Consider the following 14,819-nt stretch of genomic DNA (forward strand, 5'->3'; position numbering starts at 1 on the left):
AAGAGATTGTCTGACGGCAGGTGGCATAACTGGAATCGTGAAAATCGGCCTTACAGATATCATTTTCTTGCTCACTGTAGGAGGTTGTTGGATGATCTGCAAGAAGGACATGTATGTCGTAAAAAACTAGTACCTGCTTTTGTTCGGTCAATGAATTATTTGTTGTGTAATCATATTATACTTTCGATGTGTCCAGTTTTTTTGGAGTGCCAGACGTGATTCCTTTAGACATCCGTCAGCATTCAGTTATTTAAAGTTCCATAGTGCCGTTTATATCTTTCGAATGCGTTGAGTGGCATGCATCCGATAGATTCAGGAGTTAATTTGGTTTGATTCAGGGCATTCCTTATCAAGAGCGGGATCTAGGTGTAGCACACGGCTAAATACTGATTGAACCTAAGAATCAAGATTGGGCCTACACCGACTCTTTTTGGGTGATGCAATGGACCAATCGGTATAGTCACATTCTTGCTGATGACCTGGTGCCTTTAAATTATGCTTTGGAAATTTACATGCATTGGTATCAAAGAGCATATGGTGCCTACTTGCAATTGTCGGACCTCGTATTTCAAGAGAATCCAGAAGGCTTTCCAGTGCATAATCAGGAGAATCAACAGCAAGAACCACCGGCACTGCCACCATCACCGCCACCGCCACCGCCATCGGCACAACAGGAGGCTAAGTATTTTATACCATATGTTCCTCACATGCATCCGTCGGATTATTTTACACCATCAGTCCCGTTACATAAACAGTATTAGAGTGTTCCACAGTTTGAGACAGGAGAGCGAACTTCATTCAGCCAGCTGCTTGGTTTCATGGCTCCGGGGCCAGGTCACTCATATTCAGGTAATTATGATGACATTCCCACCGACTAGCTTGCACATCTGAGTGGTATTACTCCAGTTAGGAGGTTGTTGGATTCGAGACCTCGGGTTTGCACTTCCTCTGAAAATTCTGGAGGTAAACTATCTGTTGACTTGAGTAGAAGTACTGATGCCACGGGAGGGATTATACAGAGTAGGAACCCATGGCGTATTCCAATGAGTCTAATTCAGGAGAGCAATAAGGCAGTTGATGATGAGGCTGATGACTACCTAGTACTAGTAGACCCTCTGGATAGTGATGGCAACCATGAGAACGAAGATGAGGATGATGGTGAGGATGAGGATGGTTGACGATGAAGACGACGACGACGATGTCGAAGATGAGCTGGTCGGTCAAAATGATAAAGACCGCGGCGATGATCCAGCACCTGGTGCAGGTAAAGTAATCTATTGGATTCATTACATTGCATAAGTTGTATTTTATTGGGTTAGAGCATTGTCTTGTATTTTGATAATTAATTTGTTTTGATTAGTTGCACTCCGCATGTGTTGTATTTTGATAGGTACGGACACACGTGAAAAAGGGAAAGGCTACAACCTTAGAGCTGATCTACCACGTCGGAGCGCTATCCTCATGAAAGAAGGCTCCTGAAACGGATGTTAGTTTGCGAGTGCATTTGCAACTTCCGCCACATCTGTATTGCTTCATCTTCATCTTCACCTAGACTAATGATCTCATAGTTACTTTCAAATTCCTCTTCGCTATCACTATTATAATCTTCCAACAAAATATTTCGGTCTGCTTCAGATTATTCGAACTCAATATACAGCTCGATGCACAACATTCGATGGCGATTTTCAATATACATTGAAAATATTTCATGCATGCTCCCTTCACCTGTCACATATTTGGTTTGAAATTTAACGAACCCAACAAACACAGATAAAGGGTACTTATACAAAATACATCATACTCTCCTAGATATTTGAGAATCTATCTTTTCACAAATCACATATTTTAATTCCACAAATGACAATGTGAACGGAATAACAACATCTAATGGATTCTCACATACAAATTGAACTCCTTCATATGTTTGTAATAAAATCTGTCCATAACAATATATTTTTAACATAACTCTATCATCCATGATAATATACTTTTATAAAACACTATCAATCTCACTATTATTTTTTCTGAAAGAATGGAAAAGAAGAACGAGAGGAGAGGAAGAACATGACTTCCTGAGATTTGAAACAGACGATGAAAAAGAAGATGAAGTGGAGAGTTATGGAAAATTTGATTTATATATATAAACAAATAAATCGGACGGTCGAACTACCTGCTACCATTTCAAATTTTTTACTGAACACAAATCGGACCGTTCGATTAGTGTTCTCTCGAATTAAAAATTTTTTTCAATTCAGAAATCGGTAGGTCCGATTTCAGTCCCCACAAATTTTGCTCCACACAAATCAAATCGTCCGATTTGTGTGTGTTTCTCTCTACAAAGAAATCAGACAGTCCAATTTCTTTTTTCCTTAATTCAAAAAACAACGCTATTACAACATTGTATTTTCGCCATTACACACATGTGATCTTCGTATAAAAAAAATTAGCCGTATTATTAAGTTGCAATAAATGTGTGAAACTTTAAAATGTATCGGATAGTCCAAGAATATTCCGTATTTATGTCCAGCCGTATAGGTATGCAAAAATATTCTAACTTAATATTATCATATGGGAAGATTTTCAAATGTATTGTCATATTGGTATATCAGTGATTTTTAACCGTTGATCTTAATTATACATATATTATATATATTTTTATAATTAAGATCAACGGTTAAAAATCACTGAAACACCGATATAACGACACACTTAAAAATTTTCCTATCATATGACGAAGTCACACTTTAACGAGACTTCAAGATTGTTTTATTTCTTGAACTAAAAGGTATGATTCAGTTGTGCAACAAATAAAAGTGTATAGTTTTAAATAAACATGATTTAACCATTTGAAAAAGAATTACATACTAGCGTCCCATATTTATCCATTATCCAATATGATATCGAGTAATGCTTTAGAAATTATTGAAGAAACTTTATTATTTGTTTATTTATTTTTAGTACTCGATTGTTAGATTGCGCGAGTTAAGCCCCACTTTGGTCCCTGAGATTGGCGAGTTGCACTGATTTAGTCCTCGAGATCCCAATTGCACTAAATTAGTCCCCCAGATTCGAAAAAGTGCACCATGTTAGTCCTTCTTCCAATTTCAGTCACCGGAGCACTAACGCCGTCAGTGACGTGGCCATTTCTTGCCACGCTGGACCCAATGAAATGACGTCGTTTCTAATTTGGCGCTAAACATCCCTTTGAGCGACGTCGTTTGTATGTAATGGGAAATAAAACGTTAGGCACCCTTTTTGTTTCTACTCTTCGTCTTCTCCTTCTCCATGAGTGACGCAGAGAAAAAAAAGCTTCTCTTCCACGAGTGACCCAAAATAGTAATTGGTGGCTGCAAAAGGATTTGTCGAGACCATTGGAACATAACGTTCGTTGTGCAACTATCGGAAGAGTTCGTTTGCCACTTCAGAGATCTTCTGTGTCGTCACTAAGGTTAGTGAGGATCAGAATTTTTTTTTTTTCAAATTTAATGAAATGCTGTGATGGTTGTTGATCATGATTAAGTGTTTTATATATTGTCGGTTCACAAGTTTTAAATCTGATTTTGTATTAGGGTTTTGTTTTGATGTTTTGTGGAACTGTGTTTGGGGGTTTCTTTTTATGCTCTGTTCCAATGGTGGAAGCATCAGCACCTTCGCATGAGTGATCATGTGTTTTTAATATTGAATTTTGTGTAAGTTTTGTTCCTTTTTCAACTTTTTGCTGATTTGAGTATGATTCGATTCATATAGATTTTTCTGCATATATTATGATTGCCACGTTAGCATATATATGTGACGGACAATTCACTACTGATGTGTACCTTGCAATTTTCTTTGATATTGTGGGGTTTTGGAAAAAGAATTTCTGGGCAATTTTTTGAGATTTAAGCTGCAGCAGTTTAGAATTTTGTATTTCTCTTAAGCTTTACGGGGAAAGTGATTGATGTGGAGGTTCTGGTCTAATAAGATCTTGATGTGCAGGTTCTGGTGTTAGTACCGACATTTGGACCAGTTACGCAGCAAGGATTATGATTATGTCTGTACTTCCGTTTTTGATTGTTCAATTACCACAACTTCTCCATTCATCATCAGGAAGGCACTTGGCTGTTTTGATTGCTCTTATTGTCTCTTTGTTGTTACTAGCTTCTTATTGCTTTTAGACAAACAAACCATACCACCTTTTTCCACTGACATTGTAATTAGGACACCCAAAGAATGGCTTGTTAGGGTTAGCCCTATTGTGGACCACCGGAGAACAGGGCGGCATCCACACCTACACCACTCTGGAACACTCGATGCTCTATTGGTTCCTCTGGAGATCCTTCTATTTGACCGCATGGAAGTGTGGCTCCCACTTGCACTCATGATCCTAAACCCAGAAAGCTGCACAGCGAGGAAGAAGACGAAGAACTAGGAAAAGTGGGTAGAAGAAGAAGAGGAAGAAGTTAGGGCAGAAACTTGGTTATAAAAGGGACAAGGACTAAATTGGAGCTAATCAAATTTGAGTGCCATGTCATCTAACCGTTGCTGGGTCCAGCGTGGCAAGAAATGGCCACGTCACTGACGGCGTTAGTGCTCCGGTGACAGAAATTGGGAGAAGGACTAACGTGGTGCACTTTTTCGAATATGGGGGACTAATTTAGTGCAATTGGGATCTCGAGGACTAAATCAGTGCAACTCGCCAATCTCAGGGACCAAAGTGAGGTTTAACTCTAGATTGCGCATAAGAAAATCTTGGTGATAGTCAAACATTGCAAGGGGTGGGGATTGACCTTTTATTTTTGTTTTCACCTGTTGTTAATTTTGGTAATGAATTTAAACTTGTAAATGAGTATTAGTTGAATAAATTATTATTTATATCTATAAAAATTTTAAACACTGATAAATTTATTTACAAAAAAATAAAATTAAAATTATACTCATAAAAAATGGGTTTCAAACAATAAAACTATTAAAATCCTAAAAAACTACTCAAAAATTTTAAATTATTCTTTTTAACCTAATCTATAACCTATCCAAATTTCTAACACTTTACCACCACTAAAATTCTTTCTTTCCAAATCTTATCCACAATCGCCAGTGTCATCGTCACTATAACTATTACCGCTGTCACCTTCAAAAATAAATTAACATCCATCGTTAGACGTGTCGTCTCCTGTATCCTCGTGTTCCCAGTGGCATAATTCATCACGTCGACCAAGAAGCATTCAGAAACATGGGTCGCGGCAAGTGCATGTTCGCACCTACGAAGATATGGTGCCGCAAGATCAATGTCAACCATAAGCGATACGCCGTCGTTTTCGCCATTGTTGCCTTAGTCATTCCCTTATTTGTTGTCGCACACAACTATCATATTGACATTGTGCCGAATCTTCCTCTCGTTATCTCAGATGTTGCTGAAGTCATTGAGAAGACAAAAGAAGCATCCAATGTCTGGAGATCCACACAATTCGTCTTGAAAAGGGAAAAATATGTAATCGCCGATACATTTCAGAAAAAGGGACCTCATGTTGTGTACGAATCGAAGGAGTTAAGGATGTTAAAGAGTTCTGGAACATTTTTGGTGTTGAGGTTGCAAATATTGAGAAAATCAATTTGTATGAAATTGGTGCTTGGTGGACACCTTAAAAGGTTTGTGATATGAGCTAAGTCTGCTTAAGAGAAAGAATATGTGAATATATGCACAAAATTTTTTTATCATGTTTTGTAAAGACACAAACATAAATACATAAGACATAGGTATATACAAATTTTGTTATTATATTTCGTAAAGACACAAATACAAATACATAAGACATAGATATAAGTATACACAAATTTTTTTATGATGACTGGTAAAAATATACAAGCCACACCTTTTTTATTCAACGGTCTATTTTATCATTATCACTTATTTTCATCACCAATGCTAATTTTTTAACCTCAATCAAAATTAATACCATCAACAAAATTTAATCATTAGTTTAACAATTTAAATTAAAAATTGAAACAAAATGAAGAATTTCAATAATTATTTTTTAAAAATAAAAAACTGATCCAAAATAAAAAAAATAAAAAAGAAGGTGAAAGGAATGTGATGAGAGTTGAGAAAAATGATGGAAGCAAAGAAGAAGGTGATTAAAAAGTGCAAATCTAACAAATAAAAAAAAAAGCAGAAGGAGCTACAATAGATCTAAAAAATGACGGCGGTGAATTGGTGATGCAGTGAGACCTATGGCGGCGACATAGTGAGACCGTGACAGCGACAATCCACGATGGCAAGGGGTTACGCGGTGACACCCATAACTGTGAGAGAAGAAGACACAACGAGATGCAAAGGTACGATGAGTTTCACGGTCAAATTCAAGGGACAAGAAGTTTCGCGGTCAAATTCGAGAAGGAAGAAGCGGTCAGATTCAAGGGAAAAGAAGAAGTTTCGCAGGAGAAATAAGTAGTCAAATTTAAGGGAAAAGAAGAAGTTTTGCAGTCAGATTCGAGGAAGAAGAAGAATATGGAGAAAAAACATGAACAAGGCTGAAGCAGAAAAAAAAGAACAAGGCCAATGCATTGTGCGATTTGAAAAATTATGAAGGGTAAACTCGTTCAAAAACAAAATTTAAATTGTGTCTCACATTAAAAATCCGTGTCTCGTCATTTTATAGAGACACAAAATATACGTATTTTGTGTATCTTTGTGTGTAACTATGTCTTTCTTTTCTTATGTCTCACAAAACAAACACTAAAGACATAGGCACTAACCAAATGGGTCCATATGTATAGTGTGTATATTAACCATTAGGATTATTAATTGATGACTTGTTGACTTGAATGTGCTTCACAATATTAAGAGTCAAATCCGAAGGAAGAGGAAGAGAAGAAAAAGATGGTGGCATTACGACTTTTGATTAGACATGGTTGAAATTATTGTCGTCAACCTGAGGTTGAGGTTTAGAAGATACATGACAGAAGTGAACATGATCGATACGATTCAACAAGTTAATAATTTGTTTGAATTTTGAAACTGTGAAGTTAATAATTTCTCTGCGAGCAAGGTTGTGGTGAAAGGGGCATTGGTGATTGTGAATGAGATTTGGAGAAGAAAAAATGATCAGGGTGGGTTAAGTTAGGTTAAGAAGGGTAGTTTAGGATTTTGATAGTCTTTTAGAGTTTGGATAATTTTGTCGCACGAAATTTTTTTTTATAGTTACAACTTCAATTTTGTTATTTCATTTGTAGATTTGATTCTGTTTAAAATTTTTGTGAGAAGAAATGATAATTTACTTTTCATGAGCCAAGTTATAGCATCACTACCTGAATATCGGAAAGTTTCAAACAATTAAACATGAGCCAAATATGAAATTTTTAAATAAAGCAAATAGAGTAAATGGTCAAATTAGTCTTTAAAAGATCACTCGATCTCTAAATTTGTCTTCGAAAGATGTAATTAATCAAATTCGTCCTTTAAAGATTTTTAATTAGTCATGTTAGTCCTTCCGTCACTTTTTTTTATTGATAGTGTCAAAATTTATTAATGTGGCACGTTAAGTGATACTACAACACACAAATAAAAGTCTTAATTGACTATTAACATAATAAATTGATAAAATTAAATCAAATTAAAGCCTAATTGATGGGAGAACTTGAGACATTAGAATCCCTCAATTTAGGATTAATTTGATCTAATTTCATAAATTAGTCATGTTAATAGTTAATTAGGACTATTAGATGTATGTTGTGATGTTACTTAAAGTACCACATCAACAAATCCCTCAATAGAAATGACGAAAGGACTAACATGACTAATTTAAAATTTTTAAAAGACAAATTTAATTAAAAAAAATTTTAGAAATTAATTTAAATAACAAGTAATCTTTTAAAGACTAATTTAATTATTAACTCAAAATAAATATGTTGTTGATTTAAAAAAAAAACTAAAAATACAAATACAACCCACTTTTTGAAAAATTTAAATTCTCTAAATTTTGAATTTTTACTCTAAAAAATAAAATATGATCGTTTATTCTTAAATAATTTTTTGAGTGAATACCCCATCCGGCCCCTGACAATTATCTCGAAAGGACAACGAGGTCCCCAAGAAAAAAAAAACACTCAATCCGACCCCTGATAATTTTTTTGGGACTGATTAGCCCCTGTGCCAAAAAAATAACATTAATTTTTTTTAACATAGGGGTCTCGTTATCCTTTCGAAGTAATTGTCAGAGATCGAATTGGGTTTTTTTTTGTCAAAGACTAGATTGAAATTTTTTTTTGTCAGAAATCTCGTTGTCTTTTGAGATAATTATCATTTGAATTTTTCTCTAATTCTTTTTGTATATTTTTTTAATTTTATTTATAAAATAAATAATAAAAAATTATATTTTATTCTCTAAAATAAAATTTAAAATTTAGAGGATTAACCCTTCTTAGTACCATTGTATTACCACTATTTCTGTTCTTACTTGGAAAAATCGAGTCATAGTGATGATTTGTGAGAAGATATTTTTCATGGCAGATTATATTAGATTAGATTATATTATATTACTAAATTTAAGTGGGGAACATTTTTTCAAAGGAAGAACCCAAACCAATCAGTGGAAAGTAGAACGAACAACGACGCATGGATACCAACAAACATGAGGCAGCACTTCACTTCTTCTGCAGTCCAATCTGAGAGAGAGAGAGTGTGTGGTGCTGGCAACTGGCAACAACAACAATAATTGCTGTGTCTTTGCTTTCCAATCTTCCTTTACTAAACATGATTCTATTTCAACATTCTTCTGGTCAATACCTGTAATACTGAATTATTATAATTAGTAGTAATAATAATCATAAATCAAAGATAGAGAGAGAGAGGAGAGAGGGAAAAGAAAAGAAAAGAAAAGAAAAGAAAAAGAAAAAAGAAATGCGAAAAATGTTATAAAAAGTAACCAAAAAAGAAAGGAAAAAAAGAAAGCAAAGGGGACAGAAGGTTCGGTTCAACATTTGCTGTCATACCTTATTGCCAGCTACCTCTCTCTCACACTTCTCCTTCAACGCTCTTCATTACATAGTTAGTACCTTTCTATCCCTTTCTTCTTCTTTTGTTATTTTTTTAAAATTTACTGTATCCCCACTACACACTGATCTTCTTTCACCTGATTCTGATTCCGTTTTCTTCTTTGCTATTACTGCCGTTTCGTTTGTTATTTGGATCGCGCTTTTATTAGTGTTCTGCTGCGTTTTGGGCGTATACGCATTTCTATTTGTCCATTTGTGTGAATGATTCTGTGGCCACAGTCACTACCTGTTCACGATTATGACAGTGTTTCTCTCAATCCTGTGTTTATGTTATTTTTTCTTCATTTGTTTTGAAATCTAACTCGCTTTAATTCCAAATTTTGTATTATTGTAAAACTGTGCAGGTCCTTTCCTTATTCTCTCAGTTGGCATATTTGGTGTGAGACGAAAGCAAGCATCCTTTGCTGGTTTAAGCAATTCTTTCTTCTTTTTTTTTCTTTTTTTTTCCTTTTGATTCTTTCAATTGGCGGCTGAAATAGGAAATTTACTGAATTGGCTGTGTAATCGGCATTTGTATCCAAGTAACCAACTAACCATAACAAAATAAAGCTAAAATTGTGATCTTCTCCTTTTATAGATGGTGAGAATTGAGAATTAACAATTACTATTATTATTGGTTGTCACCATTTGAATGATTTCTTTAACTATCCCCTTTTCCTTATCCATTATTTAGATTAACGAGTGTGAGAAACGACAAAATAAACCTGCTTTTTAGTTCTGCATAGTTTGCTCAAATTGGCAAATGTGGATTATTATTATTATTTAAATAAAAATCAGTTAGCTATGTGATCCTTCATTGATGCAACAAGCAATTTTTCTTAGATGCAGGAGTGATCATTAATTACTTTGATCACAATATATTTTTGTTTATCACTGCATCAGCTTTTTCAGTATTGTTTTATTGTTTATTTTCGCATGCTGTTTGTTGTCATCATTAATTTTGGTAACTTAATGATTTTGATGATTCCGCACTGCAGAGATGGGCAATTTTCATTTGCTAATTGATTATCCTGGACTTTGTGTCAGTGGTTGATGCCAAGTAGAGATGAGCTTCTTATGTTTGGTTCTGTTATTGGGTTGCTTATGTTCATTTGTGCTGCCTGATGCTCAAGGTACAATATCATTTTTTCAAATGTTGCAGTTGAAATATTAGGGGTTTGAAGTTTGAAACATATATGCCTTTTTGATCTTGTGAAAAATTGCAGTGTTTTGGAATCCTACTAAAATTCTTGTTTATATCCAGGAGACGCTCTATATGCGTTGAAGCTATCACTGAATGCTTCATCTAACCAGCTTACTGATTGGAATGTAAATCAAGTGAACCCTTGTACTTGGTCGCGTGTTAACTGTGACCCGAGCTACAATGTCATTCAAGTGTAAGACATTATTTATTATTTGATTTGCAAAAGATGCTGAAGCCGTTACTTTCACTGTCCACAAAAAAAATTATATATTAGCATTATATTTTTCGATCCCATAACTGTATGTTGAATTGGTGCATGCATAATTTGATTCATGCAGTTCGCTAGCATTAATGGGACTCACAGGAACCTTGACCCCAAGAATAGGAGTTCTAAAAAATCTTACTGCTCTGTAAGTATTCATAGTATGACACATTCATTCAATCTTGGTCAAGCTAGATTTTCATATGATTGGGTAGTTAGGTGATAAAAGTGGTTTGTTAGTCAAGCTGGATTTTTTTAGTGTAATCATTGATGTGTATATGCTTTATCATGCAGTTCTTTGCAAGGGAATGCCATCACAGGAAACATACCAAAAGAATTAGGAAATCTGACAAACTTGGGCAGGTTGGATTTGGAAAATAACAGATTAACTGGCCAAATACCATCTTCCCTTGGCAATCTAAATAAGCTCCAATTCTTGTAAGTATGACAATCTCTAATTACTAGATTTTACTTTACATAGATATAACAAGTCTTAGCATATTACTGTGCGATGCTTAATCATTTTTTTCCCGCTCGGAAACCAGGACACTAAGTCAAAACAATCTCAATGGCACTATACCGGAGTCACTTGGCAATCTCCCAAGCTTGATCAATGTGTATGTGAAATAATTCTTTATACAATTTTGAGGTTACCGCTAAGTATATATTGTTATTTTATTAGCTGACTGGTTGTTCAAATTTCTGTTTGGCAGCATGTTAGATTCAAATGATCTTAGTGGTGAAATCCCGGAGCAGTTGTTCAAAGTAACTAAGTACAAGTAAGTTCTAGAAAATAAAGTTTAATTCTTGTTGCTTGACTACTTTACATAATCTTGTTGCTTACTACTTAATGGTAATATTATATATAATTGGCCCTTTTTCACACCAATGAAACAAAGTTATCTTTCACAAACTCCTTTACATGATTAATATTTTTGCACCATTCTAGCTGTGTGAAATCTATCATTTCACTATGAAATGTAGAAGGGAACCGGACATCTTCGAGTGGTCAAGCAAACAAGCTTAAGCTTTCATTACAAGCCTTGAACTAGAGTTAAAAGCTTTCGTTGTGTAGGCCTTTGGAGCCTTAAACAGTGACAATTGTTTTCCTCCTACTTTTTCTGCTAGCTTATATTAATTAGTGATAGGTAAAACTAGTTTTAAGTATACACCAATTTGAAAATGTTTTCATCCCTTCTTTCTGGGTCTGTTCCCATATACCATGTTTGGAATTAATGGATATAATATTTGAATTTAGGATGCGTTAGACATTTAGATGTTTATCCATGTTAACATGTACCATTCCTTTTTTATTTAAAGAATTTTAGTACATTGCTCTATTTACACGGTTTTCCTTGCTGCAGTTTCACTGGAAATAAATTGAATTGTGGCGTGAATTATCCTCATCCTTGTGCATCTAGCAATACAGACCAAGGTTACTTGATTGGAAAATTCTTGCGGTCCTGTTTACTTCTGTGTTGTTACCAATTCCCCTTTCTTTTCTCTCTCTTAGCAACAAGCTGATACTAATTTTCCTACATGGCAGGTTCACCACATAAATTGAAAGTTGGACTCATTATTGGAATTATTATCGGGTTAATTGTTATTCTTTTCCTTGTTGGCCTTCTATTCTTTTGGTGCAAAAATAAACACAAGGGTTACAAGCGTGAAATTTTTGTTGATGTTGCAGGTATGTGTTTCTTGTTTATCTGCAATATTCTTGTGAGTTAAGTCTGAAACGTTACTTGGATGTTTTAATATGTTCCATTGTTTATTGTTCCAGCATTATGAGCTTTAAAGTATTGGTTTGGAGAATTTACCTCTGCGCCGAAGTTCAAAATGATAAATTTATGGCTGGACCCTATCTGATTTTACTTTTTTTTTTAATCTTTTGTTAACAGCCAGTTGAAAGAGTGTCCTAACAACATTAAGATTGAGATTGATATGATCCTTCCCAGTTTTTAAAAATTTACTCAGCTTGTGTCTGTTACATTATTGCTATTGCTATTGTTATCATGGTTAATAATTTTCATTCTTATTATTTTATTATTAGGTGAAGTTGACCGACGAATTGCATTTGGTCAACTAAAGAGATTTGCATGGAGAGAACTACAGATAGCAACAGACAACTTCAGTGAGAAAAATGTTTTAGGACAAGGAGGATTTGGAAAGGTTTACAAAGGTGTTCTTGCTGATAACACAAAAGTTGCTGTGAAAAGGTTAACTGATTATGAAAGCCCTGGGGGAGATGCAGCTTTCCAGCGTGAAGTTGAAATGATAAGTGTAGCTGTTCATCGTAACCTGTTACGATTGATTGGGTTTTGCACAACTCCAACTGAACGCCTGTTAGTTTATCCCTTCATGCAAAATTTGAGTGTCGCCTATCGTCTACGAGGTACATAATTACAGAGGCATATTAGGTTTACTATTTTGCTTATCCAATTTTATTTTCTTTTAAAGAGTATGTTGTTATTTTTTATGTTGTAACCAGGGCTGGAGGGCCATTCAGATTGTTTGTTGTCATCATCTTAAGCCTTTGTTTTTGTTATTCTATTATAATTTTTAACTTAGAAAAATAATTTTTTTTCAAATGATTTTACAATTTTATACTCCTGCAGAATATACTTAGGTGAAGAAATTAGTCCAACATTTAATTTGTCATTTTAGATGACATCATAAATTCATTTGGTACAAATTGATAAACTATAAATGATATATATAAATGTACATATTGAATGTTAATTATTAGCAAATTAAAAGTTTTAAATGACAGATGAGAAAATACAAATCATGGTTTAAGCATCCACATTTCATTTGGTTTGCTTGTAAAATTTGGCATCCTGACCACAAATATTGTTACATGAATGGCAATGCAGAACTTAAGCCTGGGGAACCTGTTTTAGACTGGCCTACAAGAAAAAGAGTGGCTCTGGGAACAGCTCGTGGCCTTGAATATCTTCATGAGCATTGCAATCCCAAAATTATTCATCGAGATGTGAAGGCAGCTAATGTATTACTTGATGAAGATTTTGAGGCAGTTGTTGGCGACTTTGGTTTGGCAAAGTTAGTTGATGTCCGCAAGACTAATGTGACAACTCAAGTTCGTGGAACAATGGGCCATATAGCTCCTGAATACTTGTCCACTGGAAAGTCGTCAGAGAGGACTGATGTTTTTGGCTATGGGATTATGCTTTTGGAGCTGGTTACAGGTCAAAGAGCAATTGACTTCTCACGATTGGAAGAGGAAGATGATGTGCTATTGCTTGACCATGTGAGAACCAACCCCCCCCCCCCCCCCCCCCCCCCCACCCTCTTTTTCCCTTTTTTTTTTTTAAGTAAAATGGCATCGTTGATTGTTTGTGTGTCCATCGTTCTTATGAATATCTTTGTTCTTTTTTGGCTCAACAGGTTAAGAAATTAGAACGGGAGAAGAGACTAGACGCTATTGTTGACCGCAACCTAAATAAAAATTACAATATACAAGAGGTAGAAATGATGATACAAGTTGCATTGCTTTGCACACAAGGAACACCAGAGGATCGGCCACTGATGTCCGAGGTTGTAAGAATGCTAGAAGGAGAAGGTTTGGCTGAAAGGTGGGAGGAATGGCAGCATGTGGAAGTCAATCGGAGGCAAGAATATGAGAGATTACAAAGAAGATTCGACTGGGGTGAAGATTCAGTCTACAATCAAGATGCCATTGAGTTGTCTGGTGGGAGATAAAATCCATAAACTGAACCAGTTATGTTGTATCAATATATACCTTTTTTGGTAGGTTAGCTCAAAAAGATGTGTTGCTATTGCTCTAAAGCTGTTAAGAAGTTAAAAGGAAGTAACTATTTATGCATTTTCCTATGATGCTTATGGACTGAGGTTTCATAAAAAAGAAATCCATTTAGAAAACTTGATAGTTTTAAGGTTGGTGATTTTCTCTGTTAATCCCAAAATCTTCCTAGTGCAGTAGCGGCTTTTGCTTGTAGATTGACTCAGAATTCAGAACCTCCGTCAAGAGCTGATGCTTCAGTAGCCTCCAACCTTAAGGCTCCATATTAGCTGCGAAGTGGGGTAAATTTTTTAGCTTAGTTTTTTTTTGGAACAAAACATTGTTTGGCTGTATTTCTTAAAGGCCAAATTTCTGCATGAATTGGTTCCATTTGCAATTTATTAATGGATCTACTTTACTTTATTGTAAGTGATTGTTTGAAAGGTATATACTGCAGCAATGCCATTACTCATTCAATGTCTGTCATCTTTTTGTTATTCATTTTATCCGTAATACTAATACATCATGTAGTGAAGTTGAGAAAATGATCCTCTGAACCTTAATTATTCTTGGGGAAT

The 14,819-nt window shown here is 34.9% G+C and overlaps 2 protein-coding genes across 7 annotated transcripts; both read left to right on the plus strand.

Annotated features, from left to right (window-relative positions):
- The first annotated feature begins 5,212 nt into the window (after nt 1-5,212).
- On the plus strand, nt 5,213-5,641 carry LOC107633893 (large ribosomal subunit protein uL4-like). The gene has a single exon (XM_016337487.1). The coding sequence runs from the start codon at nt 5,213-5,215 to the stop codon at nt 5,639-5,641; it is 429 nt and encodes a 142-aa protein (XP_016192973.1).
- Nucleotides 5,642-8,529: 2,888 nt separating this feature from the next.
- On the plus strand, nt 8,530-14,719 carry LOC107631671 (putative LRR receptor-like serine/threonine-protein kinase At5g10290). 6 transcript variants are annotated; one of them, XM_088507930.1, is made up of 13 exons: nt 8,530-9,025; nt 9,378-9,440; nt 10,011-10,145; nt 10,277-10,409; nt 10,555-10,626; nt 10,773-10,916; nt 11,024-11,095; nt 11,192-11,257; nt 11,843-11,913; nt 12,025-12,168; nt 12,532-12,873; nt 13,355-13,749; nt 13,887-14,719. In XM_088507930.1, exons 3-13 carry the CDS (start codon nt 10,079-10,081, stop codon nt 14,199-14,201), a joined length of 1,821 nt encoding a protein of 606 aa, XP_088364056.1. In that variant the 5' UTR covers nt 8,530-9,025; nt 9,378-9,440; nt 10,011-10,078; the 3' UTR covers nt 14,202-14,719. The 6 variants fall into 6 exon arrangements, with proteins under 6 accessions (XP_088364056.1, XP_088364059.1, XP_088364057.1 ...); XM_088507931.1 differs by having other exon boundaries at nt 8,636-9,025; nt 9,378-9,613; XM_088507932.1 differs by having other exon boundaries at nt 8,636-9,025; nt 9,378-9,613; nt 10,060-10,145.
- The last annotated feature ends 100 nt before the right edge of the window (nt 14,720-14,819 follow it).

Source organism: Arachis ipaensis, chromosome B3, assembly GCF_059453495.1.
Source record: "Arachis ipaensis isolate K30076 ecotype BB chromosome B3, ASM5945349v1, whole genome shotgun sequence".
Lineage (NCBI taxonomy): Eukaryota > Viridiplantae > Streptophyta > Magnoliopsida > Fabales > Fabaceae > Arachis > Arachis ipaensis.

Bases quoted from the DNA above. Each gene is read 5' to 3' on its own strand.
- LOC107631671 (XM_088507930.1), top strand. From the start codon at position 10,079: ATGAGCTTCTTATGTTTGGTTCTGTTATTGGGTTGCTTATGTTCATTT. The intron at 11,096-11,191 runs GTATGTGAAATA...TCTGTTTGGCAG, and splicing joins CTCCCAAGCTTGATCAATGT to CATGTTAGATTCAAATGATC. The intron at 12,874-13,354 runs GTACATAATTAC...ATGGCAATGCAG, and splicing joins TGTCGCCTATCGTCTACGAG to AACTTAAGCCTGGGGAACCT.
- LOC107633893 (XM_016337487.1), top strand. From the start codon at position 5,213: ATGGGTCGCGGCAAGTGCATGTTCGCACCTACGAAGATATGGTGCCGC.